Raw genomic sequence first — 26,691 nt, forward strand, 5'->3', positions numbered from 1 at the left:
AGCCCTGGTCCAGGAACTTCCATATGCTGCAGATGTGCCCCCCCCCCCCCAAAAAAAAAAGCCCGAAGACAGCCACAGGTATTCCACATCCTCTATTGATAATACTCACTGCTTTTCAATCCACAGCCTAAAAAGTGTCTGCTATGTGTTAGGCACTGATAACGAGCAGAGGCGGGACTACATCCCTTCAAAAGTCTCTGCCTTTGTGGACCTTATTTGACGACGGTATTGTCAGGAAAACCACACAAAACAAGGAAGTCAATATGTATGAAGCGATAAATGCTAAAGAGAAAAATACAGGGACATGAGGAGGGAGGGGTCCAAGGATTCCATGAATGGCCTCACTTAGAGGAAGAATTTGAACGAGGACCTGAACAAAGTAAGGCAGTGAGCCAAGTGCATACTGGCAGGGAGAGCCTTCCGAGGAAAGGGAAGAACACGCTGGAAGGTGGGAATGTGCCTGGTAGGAATGGTCTTTGGGGAGCAAGGAGCCCGGGGTCCTGTAGAAGAATAAAGTGGGACCGTGGACCCTGAGCAGATGGGGTTACACAGGCCCCGGGGCGTCAGGTCACGTGCCTGTACAGGCCCTTCCAAGGACCTGGCTGAGGGGCCTGAGCGAGAGCATCATGACGCGATACAAGCGGTTCGAAGGGAGGGCTGAGAATCAGGCAGCTCCCTGGCTTGGACCACAGCGCCAGCAAGAGAGGTCGTGAGACGTGTTCAGGGTCTCTCTGCACAGTGAGCCGGGGCCAACACTATCTGCCCTTGGCCTGCATGGGGGGCGGGGGGAGCGGCTCTAAAACCCTCCTCTCGAGGGTCGCGTCTTTCTTCTCTTAGGCACATCTAGGTCTGTAGGCAGAGCACGGCCTATTCACTGCTCTACCTTCAGAAAGGCAGGGCGAGGGCTTTAGGAAGAGTGTTTCCAGCCACGTGCACCACTCTACCAAAGCCAGGATCAACATCGGCGGCCACGCACACTGAGCAGATAGAACAAGAGTCTGATGTTGTCCATTCTGGCTGTTGTAACAAAATTCCTACAGACCAGGTGGCTCAGAAACAACAGAAACGTATGTCTCAGTGTCCTGGAGACCAAGGTGGGGGCGCTGGCCGATTCAGGGTCTGGGGAGGACGCGTGGCCTGGTTCACAGATGCTGTGCCCCACACGGCAGAAGAGAGGAGGGCAGCCTCGGGGGTCCCTTTGACGAGGGCACTGGTTTCACTGGTTTCATTCGTGAGGGCTCCACTCGCAGGACCGCAGCAGCTCCCAGAGGCCCCACCTCCTAACATCATACTGGGGATTAGGTTTCAGCATATGAATGCGGGGCTGGGAGGACAGAGACATGCAACCTTGGGCTGATGAGACTATCGAGTGACAGACTGCCGGGGGTTCTCAGGAGAAGGGCTGATGCATAACCACAGGTTCTGGTCACCCAGGAGATGAAGCCTCTGGAGGACCCCGTGAGGAACAACACGAAGGAATGAGGAATGGATGCTTTCAACCACAGGAGACAGTCTAGTCACCAGGGTTTGGTGGTGGAGGGGAGGAATCAGAGCCAGGTAACGAAGGGGAGAATGGAAGCCACTCTGTCCTTGTCCTATAGATACACAATCACCCCTTTGGGCATTTCGAGCTCCACTGGAAGGCAAGACTTTTCAAGTAAAAAAATGAAGCCAGTCATTCCTGTATCATTGATCTCCACCTTGTTATTTGAAAGGATGCTGGGTATGCATGGGGAAAACGGGGACATGACCCATCGGATCCAAAGTGACTGGACAGCAATAGTTACAGGTGTTTTAGAAATAGAGAGACTGCCTCAAGACTATTTTCAAGGGCTCCAAGTTATGCTGTCTATCCCTGGCTTCATGGATCGCTGCTCCTGAATAACTGACACAGAACCATTCCTTCCCGAGGACCAAAAATGTAGATGCATGGTCACAGGTGGCACAGGGATGGTAAGTACTAGGGGACAATCTGGACTTGCAAAGTATACCTGAATATTCTGGCTAGAAGGAAGGCTGGAGGTGGGGCTGACCCCGGAGGGTAGAACTTTATTACCAAATAGTGGGGAAACCAAACGCACGAAGACGCTACTCTTGACTCCTTTTCCTATTTCATCTCAAAGCCTTGCTTTGCCCTCTTCTTCCCCTTGTATCTGTATTGATGTACCAATAACACACAATGTACTCTTTATGGCTCTAAACTGAGAAGGAACACAGCTTGCTCTACTGCTGTTCATCACTGTATAAACCCAGGCCCAGCAAGATGTTAACTCACCACTTTTGGAGAATTTACTCCAAAGGAAAGTTTACTCACGTTCCCTCACCTCGCTAAATGTCTGCGAATGGATTCACCTCTTTCCAGCTTCTTCCCTTCCTTCCTCACCCCACATTCCAAGCATTGAGTGAGGGCCTATTCTGCGTCAGACACTGTGATAGGCATCTTAGAGCCAACCCTCACCCTCAAGAGGCTTCGGTGTTAGGAAAAGAGCCTACTGTGCACAGCATGGTAATTTCTACACTAGAGATTGGAAAAACCATCACAAATAGTAGGCAATCAGAAGAGGGACTTCACATTAATCAATTATTTTAAATACTTAGCAAGTACATACTGGTTTAGAGATGCTTCACCATTGGAAAAAGTATTTTCTTGTACCTTTGTTAAAAAAGCAAGACATGTCTTCAGCCTCAATGAATTTGAGTTTCTTAGATATGAATGGATTTCTGGACAGCTACAACAATCAAGTCTTACCTTATGATAACACCTAAAATATGCAGCACGCTCGTCAGAAAATTTCTCCAGTCTTTTCGGACCTTTGCTGGAAGCCTTCTTGAATACTAACCAACATCGCTGATAAATCTGGAAGGAAATACAAAGATGGCACTCAGCATCACCACTGACTCAGATATTAGTGGCATTTACATTTAAAAGTTTCCTTTTTGATGTTTTCGCCTGTAAAATATTCATAAGCCATAAATGTGATGTTGCTTTGGGAAAATAAAATTTAAAAACCCCAAACTGTTTCTACAACGGGTGTTTCATGTCATTCAGAAAAATCACTGGACTCCAAAGACAATAAGTATTTGGAGGTGAATGTCTCTTTGCTTTGATAACAATATCAATAAGACCATTTCAGAAAAAGTCCCAGAGACAAAAGGCTCAAATCAGCATAAATAATACAGGCATCCACAGCACATGCTGATTTAAAAAGCCGTTATGTATGGAAACCATGGACCTGATGTGGGCCAAAGAGTTCACTGGAAGTCCTAGGAAGAGACAGGCCCAAGGTGTCACCTGACATTCCTCATAACTGATGGTCAGGAGTGGGCCAGACACTAGACCAGCTAATGAATGGCTGCGAGACACCAACCAGATTCTCCACCAGAAAATCCAGCCTGGAGGCTCAAAGCTTTTTGCCAGGCTGAGGTGTAGTCCGAGTTGAGAGGTTGACACTGGTGGGTTATACACTGAGATCGAGTTAATAAGCAGCGGAAAGTGGTTTAGAGAACTGAAAATTTCTGCTCTGGGCACATGAGACCTTTTAGTCCTTAGTCATCTGTCAGCTGCTGACTTTGTGATCCAGCCCTTCCTCTGGTTTTCCTGGAAGTCATCTGTATCTTTCGAATCCATCACCATCACCATCGCATCGAGGCAATTCTTTAGGTTTTTTGTTTGTTTGTTTGCTTTTTAGGGCTGCAGGTGTGGCATATGGAAGTTGCCAGGCGAGGGGTCTAATGTGAGCTACAGGTGCCGGCCTACACCACAGCCACAGCAGCACTAGATCTAAGCCACATCTGTGACCTCCGCCACAGCTCGCGGCAACACCAGATCCTTAACCCGAGTGGGGCCAGGGATCGAACCCGCATCCTCATGGATCCTAGTTGGGTTCATCTCTGCTGAGCCACAATGGGAAAGCCCCATCAAAACAACTCTTTTTTTTTTTATTACGCAATGAATTTATTACATTTGTAGTTAAGACAATTCTTAATTGAGCTTGAAAGGGGTTCTGCTCAAAGCAACCAAAACGACCCTAATTGGAATAACTAACGGAAACAACACTAGACACAAAAATTGTAATAAAGCCAAGGAAGAAAATGCAAAGAGCTAATGGACATATGAAAAACGACCTTCTCCTAAGGCACAAAAAAAGATTTTAAGCCTAAAAAAATTCAAAAGGCTTCAATTAATCATAACGATCGCTGATGGCAAAGTTCTGAGTGGCACTCCCGAACTCTTCTGGCGACCTCTGAAGACCATTTGACACCAACTACAAAGACCCTTAAAGAATCGGAACTCACACGAGACTCAATTTAAAATGCCTCCTACCACTGCATGAGTCAGTGGCAGATGGATGAGGGATTTAGGTTTGCTACTACTTGTCTGCCACACGGAATATATTGTTTCCGTCTTCTGACTCACAAACTGAACATTCATTAATTGCTTCGTTTGGAGAGGTAAAAAAATGAAACCCCCTCTACTCTGAAGTCTAGCTCTGAACACCGAGGGTTACATATGTGTCTGACCTGACTGGATGTATAATGAAATGTTAGCTGTATTATTTATAATAATGAACGTTAGAAACTACTAAATCTTCCACAATAAGGAATGACAAAGTAAATTACAGTACTCCTGAAATATATAGTGGGATATATATTACCCATCTACAGGATAACATAGGTGGTTTATAATAAACAGGTACACAGAAATATAGTAAATATGGAGTACAAAATATGGTATTATAATACACACCTAGAATATAGCTGATGTACATATTTAAGATAACACAGGTAGTCATTAGAATAAAATACAGTAATATAAATAGTATGCATAATATATCATAAAGTGTGCTACATCAATAATACACATGTTATCTATAGGCTAACATAGGCAGTTCATCTGAAACAAGTTTCAGAAGATATTTCTAATGACATGGGAAGGTGTTCACAGGGGAAACAGAATGTAAAACCTTATGTCATAATACTCACTAGAATGGAAATGCATAGAAGACAAAATATACCAAAATATTCACAGTGGTTTTTTTTTCCCTGGGTTGTCCAGAATGGGTTTTTATTTTTTGTTTGTTAGTTTTTGTTTTGTTTATTAAAAATTAACACTGTAAGTTAAAGGAAAAGAGTCTCCTGTTATTTCTTAAATATCCAGAGGTATCGGTAACATAGTATCGTTAAAATCTATTCTACTGGCTTTCATCTTTCATAGTCACTGAACTTATCAAGGGACATACAAAGTGGAAAAGCAATTCAATGGAGGAAGCGTATCCTTTTACATAAATGGTGGTTGAATGACTGGACCTCCTTAAGGAATAAACAAACACCTTAACCTAAAATGCTTATCCTATGCAAAAATCAACTCCAAATGGACGTAAATATTTTAAAAACTACAAAAGCTTAGGGACAAAACAGAGAGAATGCTTGTGACCATGGTCTGGACAGAGTCCTTAGACCTCATACACAAGGAGTAATCCATAAAAGAAAAACTTGCCATTATTGCGCCTCATCAAATTTAAAACTTTCACTATGTGAAAAATTCTTCTAAGGGAATGAAAAGATAAGCTGGGAAAAAAATATTTGCAAACCAGTATCTGGCAAAGGATTAGTATTTAGAATATATAAAGAGGCCTCAGATCTCCAAAGTAAAGAATCAAACAGTCCAATTACACAATGGGCCAAAGACATAAACAGACATTTCACCAAAGAGAACATACAGGTGATCAGGAAGCACCTGACAGAATGTCCAACCTCATTTAGCTGTCAGGGAAATAAAAATTCAAACCACAATGAAATATCTCTACACACCTATCGGATGGGCTGAAATTAAAAATATTGATAATAATACCACTACTAATGTTGACAAGGATGCAGAGAAACCGGATCACGTATACACGGGTAGTGGGAATGTCACATGGCACAGCTCTGAAACACAGTTGGGCAGTTTCTTAAAAAGCTAGACAAGCAACACATGACCCAAGTTGCACATTTAGGAATCTATCCTAGAGAAATGCAAGCTTCCCACACATACAAAAAAAAAAGTGAACATGAATGTTCACAGGAGCTGGATTTGTGTCAGTGCAAAACTGGAAACAACTCATGCTAGTTCTCCAAGGGGTAAAAGGATAAACAATTTGGGGAACATGCATATCATAGAATTCCACTCAGCTCTAAAAACAATTTGAATGAGCCCCCAGAGAATGACGCTTGGGGGGGGGGGAGGAGCCAAGCCCCAAAGGTTACAAACTCTATGACTACATTAATAGCATTATTAAAATGACAAAACTATAGGAAGAGAACCCTGACACCTATGGTCAATTAATCTTTGACAAGGGAGGCAAGAACATAAAATGGGAAAAAGAAAGTCTATTCAGCAAGCATTGCTGGGAAACCTGGACAGCTGCATGCAAAGCAATGAAACTAGAACACACCCTCACACCATGCACAAAAATAAACTCCAAATGGCTGAAAGACTTAAATATACGACAGGACACCATCAAACTCCTAGAAGAAAACATAGGCAAAACACTGACATCAACATCATGAATATTTTCTCAGGTCAGTCTCCCAAAGCAATAGAAATTAGAGCAAAAATAAACCCATGGGACCTCATCAAACTGAAAAGCTTTTGCACAGCAAAGGAAACCCAAAAGAAAACAAAAGGACAACTTACAGAATGGGAGAAAACAGTTTCAAATGACGCAACGGACAAGGGCTTAATCTCTAGAATATATAAACAACTTATACAACCCAACAGCAAAAAAAACAATCAATCAATGGAAAAATGGGCAAAAGACCTGAATAGACATTTCTCCAAAGAAGATATACAGATGGCCAGCAAACACATGAAAAAATGCTCAACATCGCTGATTATAAGAGAAATGAAAATCAAAACTACCATGAGATAGCACCTCACACCAGTCAGAATGGCCATCATTAATAAATCCACAAATAACAAGTGCTGGAGGGGCTGTGGAGAAAAGGGAACCCTCCTGCACTGTTGGTGGGAATGTCAACTGGTACAGCCACTATGGAGAACAGTTTGCAGATACCTTAGAAATCTATACATAGAACTTCCACATGACCCCGCAATCCCACTCTTGGGCATCTATCCAGACAAAACTCTACTTAAAAGAGACATGTGCACCCGCATGTTCATTGCAGCACTATTCACAATAGCCAAGACATGGAAACAACCCAAATGTCCATCGACAGAGGATTGGATTCGGAAGATGTGGTATATATACACAATAGAATACTACTCAGCCATAAAAAAGAATGACATAATGCCATTTGCAGCAACATGGATGGAGCTAGAGACTCTCATCCTGAGTGAAATGAGCCAGAAAGACAAAGACAAATACCATATGATATCACTTATAACTGGAATCTAATATCCAGCACAAATGAACATCTCCTCAGAAAAGAAAATCATGGACTTGGAGAAGAGACTTGTGGCTGCCTGATGGGAGGGGGAGGGGGTGGGAGGGATTGGGAGCTTGGGCTTATCAGACACAACTTGGAATAGATTTACAAGGAGATCCTGCTGAATAGCATTGAGAACTTTGTCTAGATACTCATGTTGCAACAGAAGAAAGGGTGGGGGAAAAAATGTAATTGTAATGTACACATGTAAGGATAACCTGACCCCGTTGCTGTACAGTGGGAAAATAAAAAAAAATATAAAAAAAAAAACTATAGGAAGAGAAAATAGATTAGTTGGTATCAGGGGTTAGGGATGTGTGAGGAGGGACCAGAAGGGAAGAGGATGTGTCCACATAAGGCAACACACATTTGCTTCCCTGCAGTGATGAAACAGGCCTGTATCTTGACTCTATTAACATCATTATCTTGGTTACAATGTTGCATTATAGTTTCAAAGATGTTACCACCAGGGATATTGGGTAAAGGGTACAGGGACTTTGTGTAGTATTTCTTACAACCAAGTATCTGTCTATAATTACCTTAAAATAAAATGGTTTTCCTTTTTTTTTTTTTTTTTTTTTTTAAGAGCCCTACCCGAAGTATATGGAAGTTCTCAAGATAGGGGTCTAACCAGAGCTGCAGCTGCCAGCCTATGCCACAGCCATAGCAACACCAGATCCAAACTGCATCTGCAACCTACACCACAGCTCATGGTAATGCCAGATCCTTAACCTGCTAAGCAGGGCCAGGGATTGAACCTGCATCCTCATGGATACTAGTCAGGTTTGTTACCACTGAGGCACAACAGGAACTCTCTAAAATGCTTAAACATTTTTAACAGAAAAATGCAGAGCTATTTAACCAAGATCTTAAACATTACAGCCTTATCTGGTAACGGTTACCAAGCTTCTTCTCTAGTTCCCTCTTTGGCCATCAGATTTAAGTCTAACTAACCATCAGGCTAGGTAACTTTAGGAAGCCAAGTAACAAGAGCCAAAGGTAAGAGTTCATGTAAAAAAATCCTTTCAGGATGGAGAGTCAGCCACGAAAATTAACATTTTCAGGGCTATGCTTGGCAAACAGAAGTCTTACCAACATCTTTGCTGGCTCTTTTAAAACCTGACCCTCAGAGAGAAGACTGTAATTACAGTGGAAATGACTGTCACTCTGATTGTTCAAAGAAGGATGGGGAAAGGAAGTTTCTCACTATCATCCGATCATTAGCAATCCCTTTCTTTTGCACATGGCCCTGAAAATGTAACAGAAACAGCACACTAAAGGTATGCAAGATATATGCCAACTGTGGGGGGGAAATATTTTCACTGAAGAACATACTGTATATTTCTTAAGTATGCCTTAATTTTTAGACCCGATCTTGCATGATAGCATTTCTAACTTTTAAAAAAGAAACATCTTCATTTTCATCACAGTCAAATCAGTATTTGGCTTCTGTCTAAACTCTGTGGAATGCAAGCTAAAGACTCCTCAACTTCCACATATGGAATGATTTTCATCTTTGATTCATTTGTATCGCACCAAGGGGATTTTTGCTTTTCTTTTGTTTCATTAAGTAGGAAGAGCAAAAGCGCAATGTTCTAATCAAATAACTGCAAGAGTGCTATTGTCTAAATTCACCTGCAACATCGCACTTAACTATTGGCTTGGAAGTCACCATGGAACAGATTAAAACACCTTGGCTCATGAGGAGCTAAGGAAAATAGAAACTTGGGTTATGAAAAGGGAGTTCATGAGGCTCAGAGTTGGTTCAACCTCACTCAAGATGATTGTTAATTATGCAGATTCCTAGAGATTAGCCAAGGTCTGCTGCAGGGGAACCTCTTGGGGTGGGGCCAGGCAAATTTGCTCACTGATGCCATGAATATTCATAAGGACTTTCAGACAACCCAGTGCTTGTCTCCAAATGAGGGCCTCTGAGTCCAGTGGTTCCAACGAAGAATGCAGGGGCCTTTGACATAGATCACTGTGAGAGGGTCTCCTAGCTTGAAAGACACACTGCAGATGAAAGTCAAGTTGGCTCGGCTACAATAAACTCCCAATTTCAATTGCCTTATCCTCTCGGTCCTAAGAACACAAAAGCCACCTGGCACCATTAAAACCTTTCAATATTTCAGTATTGCTTAGAAGTGAAATAGGGCTCACCGAACATGGGAACATGAGGGGACCTGTTGGAGTAACAATGTCATGGTTACAAGGACCAGAAGTGGAAGAAAAATCTCATTTACTTAATAGCATAAGGCAGGGTTTTTTTTTTTTTCCCCTCCAAAATTCATTCATTCAACCATCTCCATCATATTTGACATAACACATGACCGTCTATCAGTGCTTTTAGTTACCTGTTAGTTTACAATTGACTTTTTAACTTTTTTTTTTTTTTTAAAGAGGAAACTTTGGTGTTCCCACTGAGGCACAGTGGGGTAATGATCCGGTGTCATCTCTCTGGCATTGCTGGTTCTATCCCTGGCCCAGCAGAGTGGGTTAAGGATCCAGCATGGCTGCAGCATCGCTGCATAGGTTGCAGCTGCAGCTCAGATTCAATCTGTGGCCCAGGGAACTTCCATATGCCGCAGATGCAGCCAAAAAAAAAAAAAAATGGGAAAAACAAACAAATAAATAAAAGAGGAAATTTTTATCCTAACCATAATAGCAAAGTGTAGTTTCACTGAAGATGAAGAGTGCAGGGAGCCCAGAAGATACAAGAAGCCAAGGAAGGGAGCTTGCCTGAACGGTGCAATTCTGAGGGCAGTCTCCTACTCAGAAAAAGAGGCCTGCCTGAATGGTGCAGTTCCTAATCAGGAAAAGGGGCCTGTCTGAATGGTACAATTCCGAGGGTAGGTTCCTAAACAAGGGGATGCCTGCCTGTATGGTGCAATTCCGAGGACAGGCCCCAGAAGACAATAAGGCTCACCTGCTGACATAGGTGGAAAACTAAATTTCCCAGGAAATAATTTCCATTTTGTGTTGCTGAGTGGGGATTGTTCCATGGATAACTTAGTCTTTTCTGTTATTCACTTGCTATTCAGTTTTCCTCTGTCTTTCCTGATTATTTACTTATTATTTTTATTTCCCATTCTTATTTTCCTGTGGTGATTTGTGATTTAACAAAGTTACAACAATAATATAATAAGAATTTCATCCTGAAGGACGTTCCCCTATTTAAGTCCAACTTAGTTAAAACATAGTTTTAATCTATTAACTAGTTATATAGTAAACTTTAGAGTTAGGATTTTAATGAGGTCCATAAAAGTTAGCCATATATTATCCAAGAAACTTAGCTGTGACTTTTGTCCTTGATTTTAAAAGCTTTTAAGTGATAGCCAGTTATATTTTCTTATACTGTCTCCCTGCCATAATGCTTTAAAGATAAGCAGTAGTCTAAAAACAAGAATTGTGAATGCCAAATTCTTGTGTCTGTGACCTCTTCAAATTGTAAAGACTGACTGGCCATGGGGTGATTTGTACTGAGTCTCCTTCCCACATGATGTGTTGTACCTAATTGCCCTTAAATTGTACTCACTAAGTTTAGTTAAGATAGAGATCTTACAGCATGATGTATTGTACCTAATTGCCCCTAAATTGTACCCAGTAAGTTTAGTTAAAACAAAGATCTTAAAACATGATGTATAGCTGTTATACCATGTAACAGTTAACCAATGTACTTTTAACGCTGTGATGTAATCTGTAGCAAAAAGCTGTCTATATAATCAACCACTTATGCCAATAAAATTTGAGCAGTCCAGCGCCCTGAAAGAAGGGACAAAGAGGCTGCCTCTGCATGTACATTCGCCAACGCCGTCCATCTTCTTCGGGAAAGTGTACGCTCCCTGGCGGCCAGAGCTGGCCTCCGGCAGAAGAGGAGGTAATTCTAAAGAAAATTTTGCTGTTAGGGAATGTGAGGACAGAATACTTTTCACATTGAAAAGCCTCACCTCTTATGCATCAGGGTCCTGCCTTCTGGGCACTACTGGCATTTCAGACGAGGTCATTTTTGGTAGTGGGAAGGGTAGGGCTGTCCTGGGCACTGTCGGATAATTAGGGGCATGCTTGTCCTCTACCAACTGAATGCCAGTAACAAGCTCCTCCTACCCAGCTGACAACCAAAACAGTCTCCAGACATTGCCAAATGTCCCCTGCGGAGCAAAGGCAGACCTACTGCTATAGGTGAATGCACGCTGCTCTGAGAGTTCAGAATTGAAGGATATGAGGCTGTATGAATATCTTCAATGTCCTGGACCTGAACAAGTCAGTCCCCACACACACACTCAAGCTCAAGCAGATAGGAACATCACACGGTTTTGACAACCTGGGTGCATTTATACTAGATGTAGCAGTTACATGAAAATCTCCTTCGGTGTGTGTTTCATTGTTGGAGGTGGTAGTTTTATGATCCCTGATGTTCAGCATTAAATTGTCACCAACCCATATATGATTTCTCTTCTTCCCACTGTCTTCCGTTTCTTTAAAACTTGACTCCCTTAGCAACTAATGAGCTCTCTAGGTTTCAGATCCCTGACATTTTTACTCACTGCTTTTCCTAACAAAGAATAGTCTGGTAAAGTCACCAAGATTTCCAGGGCCAGGGAACAGCTGAAAGAATTCAGAATTTGCCTGGAGTTCCTACTTTTATTAGCAGCCCATCACAATGTCTTCAACAGCAGAGTCACACACTCAACTGCAACAGGATGCATCTTAGGAAGATAACAGAATGCAAAATGTTGACCCCAAAATTCCTGTTAAAAGGAAAATGAGATGCCACCTTTATTTAAGCTCAAGAAAAGCAGAAAAATAAGTAAGATGTGACCATTTGGGTCTTTACTGCAAGAGTCAGCAAACTTCTTCCTGGAAAGGACCAGATAGTAAATATTTTAAAGGCCGTAGACCCTTGTTGCAACTCCTGAACTCTGCAGTTGTAGCATGAAAGGAACCGCAGGATATATGTAAATGGATGGTGTGGTTATCTTCCAATAAAAATTTATTTTAGAAAATCAGGCAGTGGACCGATGTGGTCCACAGACTGCAAGGTGCCAACTTCTGGTCTTTGGTAGTGCTTCTCAACGGTTTAAGCTTGGGTCAGCTTGCGATGAAGATGAAAATCTGTTTGACAGCTCCCTCCTCGGGGCAAGAGGAGAGGAAACACTCCCCAGGTGAGAATCCCTGTATGGTCCCTATCTTCCCACAAGCCAAATTGAACTTCAATCAGATTCTGGTAGAAGGGTGACTTAATACCGTCCCACGCCCTCCACCATGTCCACACGTTCCCCATCTCCCCGTCCACTGTAGGGAACCCACTGCTCTACAGGGAATGCAGATGCTGTCCTAAAGGCCCCCTTCCCAGGAGGAGATATCAGCATCCCCTCTTTACCTTGCAATACAATTAGCTTTTTCTAGTTATTTTATTCTATGCAGGAAAAGTGCACTGTGGTGGGAGGGGAAGGTACGTTAGGACCATTTTCCATTTTGCCAGCATCCCCTTCCTGTAATCACATCCCTTGCTCTCTCCTCAAAGCATTTTCTCTAAGGCGAAAGATATATCCTCAGCTGTATAAGGCTAAATTAGCCTCATTTCTCACACTCTAACCCTATTTTTCCCTACTCTCCAAAACAAAGCAAATATTCTTTGTGTCCAGGGTGTTAATACCACCACCTAGCACTGGCCGATCCCTGTGTGCGTGCGGAATTCTCAACCCTTTTTCAGCATCATCTCAACCCTCCCAACAGCCCTATAAAGCAGGTGCTGCTATTGTCCCCATTTTAAGAGGAACTATGGCCTCAGTGAGGTCAAGGGCATGAAACTCCTGCAGAAACAAGCCAGGATTCCAAGCATGGTCTGCCTGATCCTGGAGAACAAGCTCTTAACCGTTACCCCAGGATTTTCCAAGAAAAGTTGGTCTCCTGGAGATGCACAGCCTTCTGCTGAGGGTCGAGCCGTCTGTAAGAAGTTGATTTTCATCCTTATCATAATCTAAAAAGAGACGTCTAGTGGTAACCATATGCTCTTTCATCTGGACGACGACTTTATCGTCTAGCTATTTCGGTGTGACATTTGCATTTGTGATTTTTAAGTTCCCTGGCACCAACCATCACCAAGAGTGATAGTTTTTAATGAAGTATTCCTGCAATGGGAGCTGCACGCCCTCCTCCAGGATGGCTAAGTATCCTAGAAGTTTGTAAGACATGTTTTCGTTAAAAAGAATTCAACACTCTTTAAGCGACAAAGCATTCAGTATCCTTGACTGAAGACCAGAAATTCAAAGGTGCTCAGTATTTCTAACTATATGGTACGTGTCTCATGCAAGTTCTTAGTTTTTCTTCCCTCTCTATCCTTCGGTTTCTTGTTATTAATTAGCTATAGCTGCAGTAAACCAATGTCCTGGTGAACTGGCTCCCTGCTGGCAGGTGCAGTCAGCCCCCAGGGGCAGACCAATCACTTCTCTAAGAGCACCCGGCTGTCCACTTTGGCCCATAACGCATGACCACAGTTACCAGCTGCCCTCCCAGAATCCTGGGCTCCTCTGTTACTGAGACTGATGAAATATCACAATCCAAGGACGGCCCAACCGATGAAAGGATGCTGGATAACGCCCTCCATCCTGTCTGCCATTGTCTACAAATAATCCTTCCGCAGTATCAGAACGTTGACGCGGATACCTCTGAGACCAAGATGGTTATAAGTTCCTACTCTTATGCATGACTCTGTCGTTATGGGATTTCAGAAGGTGACAGGTGAAGGCTGTAAAAGAAGTGGTTCTTTGGCATCATGGAATTGTAACTAGTGGGCTGCTACCAGCTCCTCCTCCTAAAATAATGAGCTGGTTCAGAATTATGTATTTCACGAGGGAAAAAAATCTTTTTAATGAGTAAACAACATAACTCTACGGCTATCAGTTATATATACATGCCTTTTCGTTTGTAAGGGAAGGAAAGGCTAATTTGGAGAAGGTTGCACAGTGGGGAGCAAGGTACATTTTAAATTCACTGCAAAGAAAAATACCAGCAAAACCAAGATAATTAATCATAAAATAACATTTGTAGACAGAGGATTAAAAATACTTCAAAAGCATCCACAAGGCATACATTAACTATGTCAATCCTTTGCTGATGGTGAAGCAAATTAGCACAACCTTCCTGGGGCGAAATTATGCCTAGCATTTGACCTGGAAATACTATTTCTAGTAACTTCCTCCCCCCCCAAGAAAATAATTACAGCAATATGCAAACATATGGGAACAGGGTTCTTCAGCATGAAAACTAAAAGCACTCTAAATGTTCCAGGGACTGGCTTAATTAATCATGGCATATCTGTAAATGGAAATTGCCGCCACTAAAAATGAGGTGGTAAAATAATATTTACACTGTAGAAAATACTATTAGTAAGTTATTAAGTCAAAAAGGAGGTGGTCCCTGCTTTTTAATCTTTAATCTTTTAAAGATTTAAGAGACAAAAGTAAGTTGGCCCTGGTTTTTAATCTTTTACTCTTTATCTACTGCAGTATATATCCTCATTCAGTAAATCAGGCTCAGTTGTTCACACGAAGGGAGGGAGAGCTCTATTTCCACCCTTCCCCACCTCTCCATCATTCTCACACACACACACTCACACACACACTTTCACACTCAAAAGGACAGGGGAAAATGTCTGTCTGCTTCAGTGGCAAACCGTGTATTCTTTAGCACGAATTTCCAGGCTTATCTGCTTTTGATTCTGTGGGAGCTATTCCACAACTCTAAATTGCAGATTACTGATAGAAATGCACAATAGGTCTGGTCCATAAAGACACACATTCGATCCCATTCTGTAGATGGTCCACTGATTTCCTTCTCCCGCTGTCCTGAAGCTGGTTTGCCTCCTTTGAAACATTCATTGCCCTATGGTGGGCATATAAACCCACGGGTTCTTTGGAGTCTGCGTGGTTCTCTCAAGTAATGAGCTAAGGAGAATCTGAAATGCAGGCTCTTTCTACATTGGCATGCCGCGATGTTAACTGTTTTTGAGAATTATTTTTTAACACAATCCATCAATCACTGCGTCCTGCGTATTTCACTTTCCGGCTCAACCTGGAGTATCTTTCTTTTTTTCCCCCGCAGGGACCACCACCCTCACTGAAGCCACCACCTCTTGCATTTCAAAGTTTCCCTCCTTTCATTCTTCCCGCTTTTCTGCCCATTTTCTGCAGTACGTCTGGGTGATCTTTAAAACACTCGTCTGACTGTATCAATATCCACTGCTTAAAGTATTTCTGTGGCTGCCTATTGCCTTCGGGGTAAAAACCAAAGTCTTGGCAAGATATTCCAGAACCTGCAGAAACTAGCCCCCATCTACCTTTTTGCCTTATTTTGCTTATTTCTTCATTTCTATACTCTTCACTTATAACTATATACATCTTGTGCTAAACATACACTTTTTAGTAATAGTCAAACACCAACACACGGTTATCTGGAAAAATTCTCATGGAATCACTATCGGCCATGAACTGTTCTTGCCACACACAGGAAACTCTTCCCTTGTCAGACAAAGCTGACCAGCGGAGAGAGTGAACAGAAAACGGGGAAAGTGATGGCTCCTTCTCGTCTCTCCCCAATTCCTTTCTGTCCCCCAAATCTACAAAGCAGGAGGAAGAGAAGTAAGAAACAGGAGAACTGCCTCATACACAGTTGTATGTCTTTATTTAGCTTCTATTTTCAAGCAGCTTTATAGAAAAAAAACAAATTACTCTAAAGAAACACTGCAGCATCTTAACTACTGGATGAACCTGCTGTTCAAACCAAAGAGGGGTCCCCATCTGGATAGGCTTTGAAAGTAAAGCCAAAAAGATTCACCGATGAGACTGGATGTAAGGATGAGGCTAAGGAAAGAGTCAGGGGTGATGCCAAGATTTTCAACTCAAGCAAAAAACTGGGGAGCTGACGTCACTCGTTAATTCACTCCACAAATATTTACTGGGTGCCCACCACATCTCAGGCACTGGTTAGGGACTAAGGATAGGGCCGTACACAAAGTAAAGGAAACTGCTGCCTTCACCGGGCTGACAGACGATCAATAAGGTGACGAGACATGAGGTGCCTGGGTCACTTTGCTGGACAGCAGAAAACTGGCAGAACACTGTAAAGCAACTATAATGGAAAAAAATAAAAATCACTAATAAAAAAAAGATGATGAGAAATGTACGCACACATACCTGTGCGTGTCTGTGTGCCTGAAGAGTACACAGGTAATACATCACATGGTGCCAGGAAGGAAAACAAGCCAGGAGCATAGAATTGCCAGTGGCAGGTATTTCCATTTAAAAGGGGTAATGGGAGAAGCTCTCAAAAAGAAAGTGGCATCGGAGCAAAGACCTAAAAGAGAAAGGGGGTTGGGGGAGGGGAGAGGGTTGTAGGCAGAAGCAGCAGCAAATGGGCCTTGAAACAGAGACAGGCCTGGTGAAGGAAGAACGAGGAGGCCATCAGAGTTCAGAGAACTGAGATGGTGATGGTGAGCAGGTCTTAAGGGTCCATCTGTAAAGACTCTGACCTCTTCTCTGCACGAGACGGGCAGTGAGATGCAGGGTTCTAAATGAAAGGAATGGAATCCAATCCATGTTGAGGACACTGCAGGGTGCTAAAGGCAGATTCAGGAGTTAGGAGGCTGGTGCCTTGATAAATCCCAGGGGAGATGATGACGCCTGGGCCAGGATGAAAGTGGGGAAGGGGGTGAAGAGCAGTCCCCACCTGGATGTGTTTTGAAAGTAAAGCTAAAAAGGTTCACTGATGAGACTGGATGTAAGGATGAGGCTACAGAAAGAGTCAGGGGTGATGCCAAGATTTTCACCTCAAGCAAGTGGAAGGATGGCGTTTCCATTGACTGAGCAAGCAAGCCTGGAAGAAAGAGGACCAGGATTTGTGGGGAGGATGTGGAATTTGGTGATGGACCTAAGGAGCCTCTCATGCCTATTGCACATCTAAGTTGATCAAAACACTGTATTATTAAACATGGTGAACAGTCAGTTATGCGTATATTGTAGCTACAAGCCTACATGTAAGATTTTATTGTACTTATAGAATAAATTAATTAACACTATCTTCCCTAGAGGCCTCTTGGGAGCATGGAATGAATTACTGCATTGAAAGGGCTTACATTGCTTGGGAAGGACTTCAGAGAGGTCAGCAGCTCATACCTCCAAACAGGCGGTGACTCGCCTGCAACCAAGGACAGCACAGATTTCAGTTCTTTCATCTACTCATTAAATTTCAGAAATATTTACTGAGCATCTACTAAATGCTAAGCCCTGTTCCAAGCACTGAAGAAATGGCAGGGTATGAGGCGAGGTTCACAGAGTTCGCTTTCTCATGTGCGGAGGCAGATAATTAAGTCCCAGAGCCCTGAGCACGGCACCTAGCATGTGGTGAGAGGGATTTCGGACTGCCTTTGCAGAACACTGCCATTTGGCAGTGTGCGCCCACTAAGTATCCAGTGAGGTTAAAAAAGACACGATGCCATCGTGGCTTCCAGAACCGTCTTGGTGTAATCACCAAACCCAAATCACCAGCACGACGTTCCGATTTCACAGCCTGGCTCTAGACACTCAGACCCATGCCTACATGTCAGACCTCATCTCCCAGCTCTTCCTGCTTCCCTCAGGGCAAGCCAGCCTCTGAAATGTCACAGTCTTCTTGGAGCAGGGAGGAGAAAATGCACGGGCGCTCTCATCCCCTGGCTGTTCACACGGCTGCCTCCCTCCTTCTCATCCTGCATCTCTGTCAGTAGCTGTTGTTGCCTAACAAATTAACCCAAAGCTGAGCAGCTTAAAAGAACCACCATTTTTCACATCTCATGTCCATGACAGGGGACCAGGCACTTCTGCTGATCTGACCTGGCTCCGTTAACTGGGGCTGGGCTCCCTCCCTGGTGAGCAGTCCAGGCGCAGGGCAGGGGATGTCTGGAATTTGCCCGGGATGATGTAGCCCTGTACCACCTGATCTGGGATTCTCCAGATGGCCGGCTGGGGCTTATTTTCATGGAGTGAGCCCACGTCCAAAGGAGCAAGCAGAAAAATGGTCCCTAGCAGAGGGGGCTCTCCATTACTGATGGGTTGGGGGTGGGAGTCTGTCTCCTCATGTGACCTCCACTGACATGACAGTGGGGGTGGTCTCATCACCACTGGGCATTGGCCAAAGCCCCATTCTCCACCAAGCCCCCTCTGCTACCTCCTCAGCGGGGAGAGGGACAAACACCTCATTACTGCTGAATGGAATGGAATGGAAGCCTTCCCAACACAGGCTCCACTGACACCACGGAGCGCTCATTAGCAGCTGGCCAAGATGAAAGTCCTGACAAATACCATATGATATCACTCATAACTGGAATCTAATATCCAGCACAAATGAACATCTCCTCAGAAAAGAAAATCATGGACTTGGAGAAGAGACTTGTGGCTGCCTGATGGGAGGGGGAGGGAGTGGGAGGGATCGGGAGCTTGGGCTTATCAGACACAACTTAGAATAGATTTACAAGGAGATCCTGCTGAATAGCATTGAGAACTTTGTCTAGATACTCGTATTGCAACAGAATAAAGGGTGGGGGAAAAAAATGTAATTGTAATGTATACATGTAAGGATAACTTGATCCCCTTGCTGTACAGTGGGAAAATAAAATTAAAAAAAAAATACAGAGCAGTAATAGATATAATTTTGAAAATCATGTTAAACCATACTCTAAACACCATACTATGGTGTTTAGAGCTTCTCAGCTAGGTAATAAAACTACAATAAAAAGTAATAAGAGGGGAAAAAAAAAAAAGTCCTGGCTCCCTCTTGACCTTCACAGACACCACCTGCATGTGGTGAAGTACCATGGACAGTTGGAAGGCGTCAGAATACATCACCCCAAATGGTGCTTCGTTGGCATAACGATTTGGAGCTTCAGGCAACTGAGCAACAGCAGACCCAGGAGAATCTCTCTGTGATCCCCTTTCTGCCTAAAAGCAAGGCAGAAAGGGGGACAACACTTTTTTTTAAGTGACATGAACTTTTATGTGTTATAGGGTTTCCCTCTTCTACCAGGAAGACAAGAGATGGTACCCAGATGAGTCTGTAGAACAAACCACACTAAACACCCTTATCTACAGGACAGTTCCTCTTGCCTCCCTGTAATTCATCACCTCTAGCTGCTCAAACTCCCTTGTCATTGCTCCACAATTTACAACCCCGTGTTAAAAGGATACATAAGATTCCCAGAGTAATACTCCCTGTAGAGGGGATGCTTTAAACATCTTTGGTAACAGATGAGACCTCCAGGGCACAGGGATTATCAGAAGTCAAGGCAACATAAGTAATGGCCAAACAGTTTCATGACAGTGATCTGGGTTGTTTTGGGTTTTTTCCTCTTTCTTTTCTTTCCCTTTTTTAAATACTTGGAGAGGGGGGAGAAATGAGAGAGAGAGAAATAAAAGCAACCGAAGGGACAGAAGTCATGAATCCAGGCACTACTTGGAAGGAAAGTCAGCAGAACCCAAATCTGAGTGGGGGTGCATAAAGCACTTTTAGGAAGTGGAGTGACAAAAAAAATTTCTGAGCCTAACCGCTTCTTTGAATTGTCACTTCTCTTTCTGTTTAGTCTCTGTGGATATGAAGATAGCCATAAAATTTGTATGCCTTTTGTCAATTTAATTCACAATGCCAAGGCACTGCACCTAAGAGGGTAGAGGAAGATATTTTCCTCACCTACAGAGTCTCATAAGGGTGGGGACTAGACTCCTTACTCAGCCTTTGCTGGCATGGAGGGTATCCGGGGCAGAGTTTATTCCGTGGTGTCTGGCTGATATTAAAACAGTTATTTTCTGAAATGTTTCTTTGTTGCTCAGCTGCCTCATTTCCTGGTCCTTTGACCAGAAAAGGAGTTTTTGTTGGGGCTTTTTCTGTCTGTACCTATTGGCATTTCTGAGTTGCTGACTTCTTTAGCTCCAAGTCTGGGATATATGAAACAAAAAGAAAACCCAGAGAGGGAGTTCCCGTTGTGGCTCAGCGGCAACAAACCCAACGAGTATCCGTGAGGATGCAGGTTCAATCCCTGTCCTCAATCATTGGGTTAAGGATCCGGTGTTGCTGTGAGCTGTGGTATAGGCTGGCAGCTGCAGCTCCAGTTGGAATCCTAGCCTGGGAACTTCCACATGTCAGGGGTGTGGCCATAAAAAGCAAAAGAAAAAAAAAGGAAAAGAAAGAACGATAAAAGAAAACTCGGAAATATCACCAAGACGTTGCTCCTCAAAACCTGAGGTCTGCAGCCAGTCTGACTTCTCTCCATCTTCCAGAGTCTTCTTAGTTTGATTTCTATACAAAGTCGAGTTTGTAGTTGTACTTAGCAAGAGGATCAGGAGAAAGACATTTCTATGCACTCACCCCAAAAGCAGGAGGTAAATGTTTTTTCATAGCCTTTGCATAAAATGCTTTTATAAGCCTCTGCTTGTGTCAAATTTGCTAATACGTCATCTCAGTGGGTTAAGCCCAGACTCAGGGCAGACAGGAGCAATCAAGTTTCAGGATAAAGGTCATGGAAGTAACTGAGGCCACGGACACACTCACAATCTACCACGATGTCACTTCTTGCAAAGTCTTCCCACCAAATCTGAAGTATTCCCCACCCAGCCCCTGCTAACTTCAAATCAATGTCTGAAACGATCTCACTCATTGACTGGTTTGCATGTTTCTGTTTTACCTTCCTCCCTAGAATGCAAAAGACCACCACATTTTATCTTGTTTGCCTGAATTCTCAGGGCCTAGGAGATCACAGGTTTCACTTTTTCTTTTCCTTCCTTCCTTCCTTCCTTCCTTCCTTCCTTCCTTCCTTCCTTCCTTCCTTCCTTCCTTTCTTTCTTTCTTTCTTTCTTTCTTTCTCTTTTTTGCTTTTTAGGGTCAAAGCTACAGCATATGAAAGTTTCCAGGCTAGGGGTTGAATCAGAGCTGCAGCTGCCAGCCTACACCACAGCCACAGCAACACGGGATCTAAGCGTATCTGTGACCTACACCACAGCTCATGGCAATGCCAGATCTTTGACCCACTGAGTGAGGCCAGGGATTAAACCTGGATCCTAGTCAGGTTTGTTTCCACTGCACCATGACAGGAACTCCTTTGCTTTTTTCTTTAATGACTGAGTGGAATAACAAATGGGCAAATACAAGAATGGGAAAAGCCATACATAGAACTCATGAGCCTTCCACAATTTCATAAATGATGACCTTGGATATCAAGTATCTCAGAATGCACCTGACATTTCCAAAAAAGCCTTACCAAAGACCAAAAAAAAAAAAAAGAGAGAGAGAGAGAGAACACCAGGAGTTCTGTCGTGGCTCTGTAGTAACGAACCTGACTAGGATCCATGAAGGACTCGGGTTTGATCCCTGGCCTCGCTCAGTGGGTTAAGGATCTGGCATTGCCATGCGCTGTGGTATAGGTCACAGATGCAGCTCAGATCCAATGTTACTGCGGCTGTGGGGTAAGCCGGCAGCTACAGTTCTGATTCAACCCCTAGCCTGGGAACTTCCATATGTTGCGGGTAAAGCCCTAAAAAGCAAAAAATAAATAAAAAATAAATAAATAAAATAGTAATAAAATTAAAAAAGGAAAGACAAAACGCAGGACATGTAATGCAGCGCACACACATTCAAATGATACTGAAAGGCATTCTTTCAAAAGAAACAACCATAGGAGCTCCTGTTGTGGCACGGTGGGTCAAGAATCTGACTGCAGCAGCTCGGGTCCCCAGCCCAGCACAGTGGGTTGAAGCACTTTGTTGCGGCATAGGTTGCAGCTGCAGCTCAGATTCAGTCCCTGGCCTGGGAACTGCCATATGCCATGGGTGTGGCCATAAAAAATAAAGGAAACAATTACATAACCACAGTCTTCCTTAAAAAGTGCATTCCACAAAATGCTATTTTCTGTACCGTAAAGAAACGCTCTGGGGCCCATGTGTCACATCGATGTTTTCAAACATCCATGGGTTTTGTTCTAAACCCACAGAACTTAAGATGACGATGCTTCCCTACTAACTTTAAGCAAATATTTTCCTACAATTAGAAACAGGCTCTCACCAAATTGGAAAGACATCTATCTGCTATGGCTTCCCCCAAAAAAATTTAAATATGAAAATTCCAAATTAGGCAGTTTTCATTAAAAAAAAAATATTGCAGAGATTGAGCCACGGTAATGATTTCAGAAGGACACATTTCAGCAAGGCTCATTCCTCCACACCCCACAGTGTTGGGGCACAGTCCTGAGCAAGAGTCATTCTGTGAGAGGGCTCAGTACCGAAAATTAGAATGTCACTCTCAAAGAAAGGAAGAGAATTCCATGGTTGAGAAAGCAGTCTTAAAAAAAAAAAAAAAAAGAACGAAAGAAAAAAGAAAAGAAAAAAGCCACAAGGATCAGATGTTGCCAGAAGGGGCAGGAAGGTGAGGAAGAGTCGTCATGTGAGAAATGCTAAGCCAGGGATTCAAGAGAAGGAAACCTGGGGGGCTTGGGAGATTTTCACAGGTAATTTACAAAAAAGAAACAGAGTTTCGGAAATTATTCTTTTTATTCTTTTGTCTTTTTGCCATTTCTTGGGCCACTCCCTCGGCACATGGAGGTTCCCAGGCTAGGGATCCAATTGCAGCTGTAGCCACCGGCCTACGCCAGAGCCACAGCAACACGGGATCTGAGCCGCGTCTGCGACCCACACCACAGCTCACGGCAACGCCGGATCCTTAACCCACTGAGCGAGGCCAGGGATCGAACCCGCAACCTCGTGGTTCCTAGTTGGTTCACTAACTACTGCGCCACGACGGGAACTCCTCAGAAATTATTCTTGTTGTGAAGAGTTGTGAAATTGACAGCATGTTCAGGATTGGTTGGTTGGTTTTTTCTGTTTGTTTTGGTTTGGTTTAAGGGGATGAGTGGTATTAAATACTATCACTACATGAACTATTTATAACATATCACTATCACCACCCTTCAGTAAGCACTGACTTCACAGGCTGAATAGTCCACCAGCATTTTCTCATTGAAGGGTCACCCAGGCCTGGTGAACTAGGACCTATTAATGTCCCCGTTATACAGATGAAAAGATGAAGGCTCAGAGATTTCGGCAATGCGATCGAGGTCACACTAAGATGCTATAGATCACACTAATGTATTAGCTACTATTTTATGGAGTCAACACTTGAAATCAGGTCTGATTTACATGCTCTACTTGCTGAGCTCAGATCGCCAGTGCTGGACAGAAGCAAAGTCTTCCACTTTGGATAATTAGAGGTCCAGTCACATTGGCCATTTACTTTTTTGAATTGGTTCTTAAGTGATTGAATTTACTCCTGGCAATCAAGTCACACAAGACTAAGAGTCAAAAAGGAGATGAGGAGTTCCCATAGTGGCTCAGTGGTTAACAAATCCGACTAGGAACCATGAGGTTGCAGTTTGATCCCTGGCCTCGCTCAGTGGGTTAAGGATCCGGTGTTGCCGTGAGCTGTGGTGTAGGTCACAGACGTGGCTTGGATCCCGCGTTGCTGTAGCTCTGGTGTAGGCCAGCGGCTGCAGCTTCGATTCGACCCCTAGCCTGGGAACCTCCATGTGCCGTGGGAGCAGTCCTAGAAAAGGCAAAAAGACAAAAAAAAAAGGAGATGAAAATCAAAGGAGAGGTGATAACCCAGTTGCTGTCCACAGACATTGCTGCTCGTAAACAGCGTTTGGGGGACCTCTTTTTTGTAAAATTACAAAATCAATCCAAAGATATGATTCTCCTCTTTGAATTCTTGACATTTTTTTAGAAAAAAATGTAAAAATTTGGGAGTTCCCTGGTGGTCTAGAAGTTAGGAGTTCGCACTTTCACTGCTGTGGCCACGTTCAAAGCCTGGTCTGGGAAAGGAGATCCCACATCAAGCCACTGTATGTGACGGACAAAAAACAAAAACAAAAACAAAACTAGAAAAAAGTACTTATTTTGTGGAATAAATCAAATAATAAACAATGATCAAAATAATATTGTTTGTTAGACCGTAAATGTAATATTGAGATAGTTATATATATATATTTTTGTGTGTGTGTCTTTTTGCCATTTCTTGGGCTGCTCCCACAGCATATGGAGGTTCCCAGGCTAGGGGTCCAATCGGAGCTGTAGCCACTGGCCTACACCAGAGCCACAACAACTCGGGATCTGAGCCACTTCTGCAACCAGCACCACAGCTCACAGCAACGCCGGATCCTTAACCCACTGAGCAAGGCCAGGGATTGAACCCGCAACCTCATGGTTCCTAGTCAGATTTGTTAACCACTGAGCCATGACAGGAACTCAGAGATAGTTATACTTTAAGCTCTAAAAACAAGAAGCCTCAGTAAAATAAAGTTTAATAAAAACATGATCAGTACTCTTATTAGATTTTGAGTAAAAAACTTACCACCTTGAGCTTCAGTGTTTTCATCTGTTAAATGGTAATAACAGTACATTTTGTGTGTAAGGTCTGCAATACTTAGTAAATGAAAGTTACTTATTATTTTATTCTTTACACATTCTTTTCCTGATTTCATGTTGGATTATTTTATTATTGTTATTCATATTAATTTAATTACAACAGGTTAAGAAAAAATGTCTTCGCATTCCAATTGTGGCACATCAGAAACAAATCCAATTAGGAACCATGAGGTTGCAGGTTCGATCCCTGGCCTTGCTCAGTGGGTTAAGGATCTGGCATTGCCGTGAGCTGTGGTGTAGATTGCAGACATGGCTTGGATCTGGCATTGCTGTGGCTGTGGTGTAGGCTGGCAGCTACATTTCCAATTAGACCCCTAGCCTGGGAACCTCCATATGCCGCCATGGGTGCAGCCCTGAGAAGACCAAAAAAAAAAAAAAAAAGAAAGGAGAGAAAAAAATGTCTGAATCTCAGATTACTAAAATACTGTAAAATGGCCTTTTGCTACATAAACAGTCTACAACAGCTACCTTGTGGTGTAGTGGATTAAGGATCCAGTGTCGTCACTGCTCCAGCTTGGGTTGCTGCTGTGGCACAGGTTCGATCCCTGGTCATGGAACTTCCGTCGTATGCCACAGGTGTGGCCAAGAGAACATTTTTTTTTTTTTTTTTAGCAAATAAAAATAAAAAAGACTAATGACTAAGTTAAGTCTATTTGATGAGGCAAGGTACACTCAAAGAATTGTAAAATGCAGTAACACCAAGCATTTGTCATGTTGGAAACCCAACATCAAGATGAGTGGACATTTCTGTTAATGTGAGAGGACGCTTTGGGGACAGGCAGAAACAGGTCCCAACAGGGAGTTCCCGTCGTGGCGCAGTGGTTAATGAATCCGACTAGGAACCACGAGGTTGCGGGTTCGGTCCCCGGCCTTGCTCAGTGGGTTAAGGATCCAGCGTTGCTGTGAGCTGTGGTGTAGGTTGCAGACGCGGCTCGGATCCTGCGTTGCTGTGGCTGTGGTGTAGGCCGGTGGCTATGGCTCAGATTCGACCCCTAGCCTGGGAACCTCCATATGCCGTGGGTGCAGCTCTAGAAAAAGGCAAAAGGGCAAAAAAAAAAAAAAGAAAGAAAGAAAGAAAGAGATCCCAACAAGCCGAGACTTGCCTGTAGTCCCAGGACAAGATGTTTCCAACTTCAAAGAAGTTTTGAAATCAGGGGACGGTCATTAGTTCTGGGCCAGGAGAAGTGGACAAAGCCTGAGGAACTGTCATTTAAACCACAGGTCTCTGAAACTCCTGGCTTCCTGCCCAAATGTAAGCCTGGCTAGAGACGTCGCCCCCAGTCCAAACAGAGCAAACAAGAGGAAAACTGGCAACGGAGATGATTAGTCAGCGGGAAAAGCAGCACAGCAAAGGCTGTGGACAGCGACAATTCCGGGACCTGAAGTCTCAAGGGTACAGGTGGCTCAGGAGTTTTCTGCCAAGCGGGGCACGTACCCTACAACCTTCCCCATCACCAGGCTCCTTTCTTTGCCCGAACCACCCCCACCTTCTTTCTTGCACCTGGGTGGACTGCCTCCATGAGGATCAATTTTCCAACTTTCCACCCTTCCACCTGGATCCTTATCTTCCATGGGTCACGGCCGTGTCACCCCTCCTCAAGCCAATACACACACAGGCCCAACTAAGAAGCCTATGCAACCAAAGCAAGAAGCACAGCCTCACGCTAACCTGCCCAGACTCAAGTGTTGATTCTAAATTGTACACACGCTGAGTGGTCTTGGGTAAACTATTAACTTCTCTGTACCTCATGGGATAACTGTCCTAGCA

The 26,691-nt window shown here is 43.5% G+C and overlaps 1 protein-coding gene across 2 annotated transcripts in view; it reads right to left on the reverse strand.

The window, feature by feature from the left end:
• Nucleotides 1–26,691, reverse strand: part of DOK5 (docking protein 5) — a 153,236-nt gene that overhangs the window by 73,190 nt on the left and 53,355 nt on the right. For both annotated transcript variants that reach the window (XM_047770821.1, XM_047770822.1), the window contains exon 2: nucleotides 2,750–2,857. In XM_047770821.1, coding sequence (XP_047626777.1) covers nucleotides 2,750–2,857 — 108 coding nt within the window. The remainder of the gene's footprint in view (nucleotides 1–2,749; nucleotides 2,858–26,691) is intronic.

The sequence above is a fragment of the Phacochoerus africanus genome, chromosome 3, assembly GCF_016906955.1.
Source record: "Phacochoerus africanus isolate WHEZ1 chromosome 3, ROS_Pafr_v1, whole genome shotgun sequence".
Taxonomy (NCBI): domain Eukaryota; kingdom Metazoa; phylum Chordata; class Mammalia; order Artiodactyla; family Suidae; genus Phacochoerus; species Phacochoerus africanus.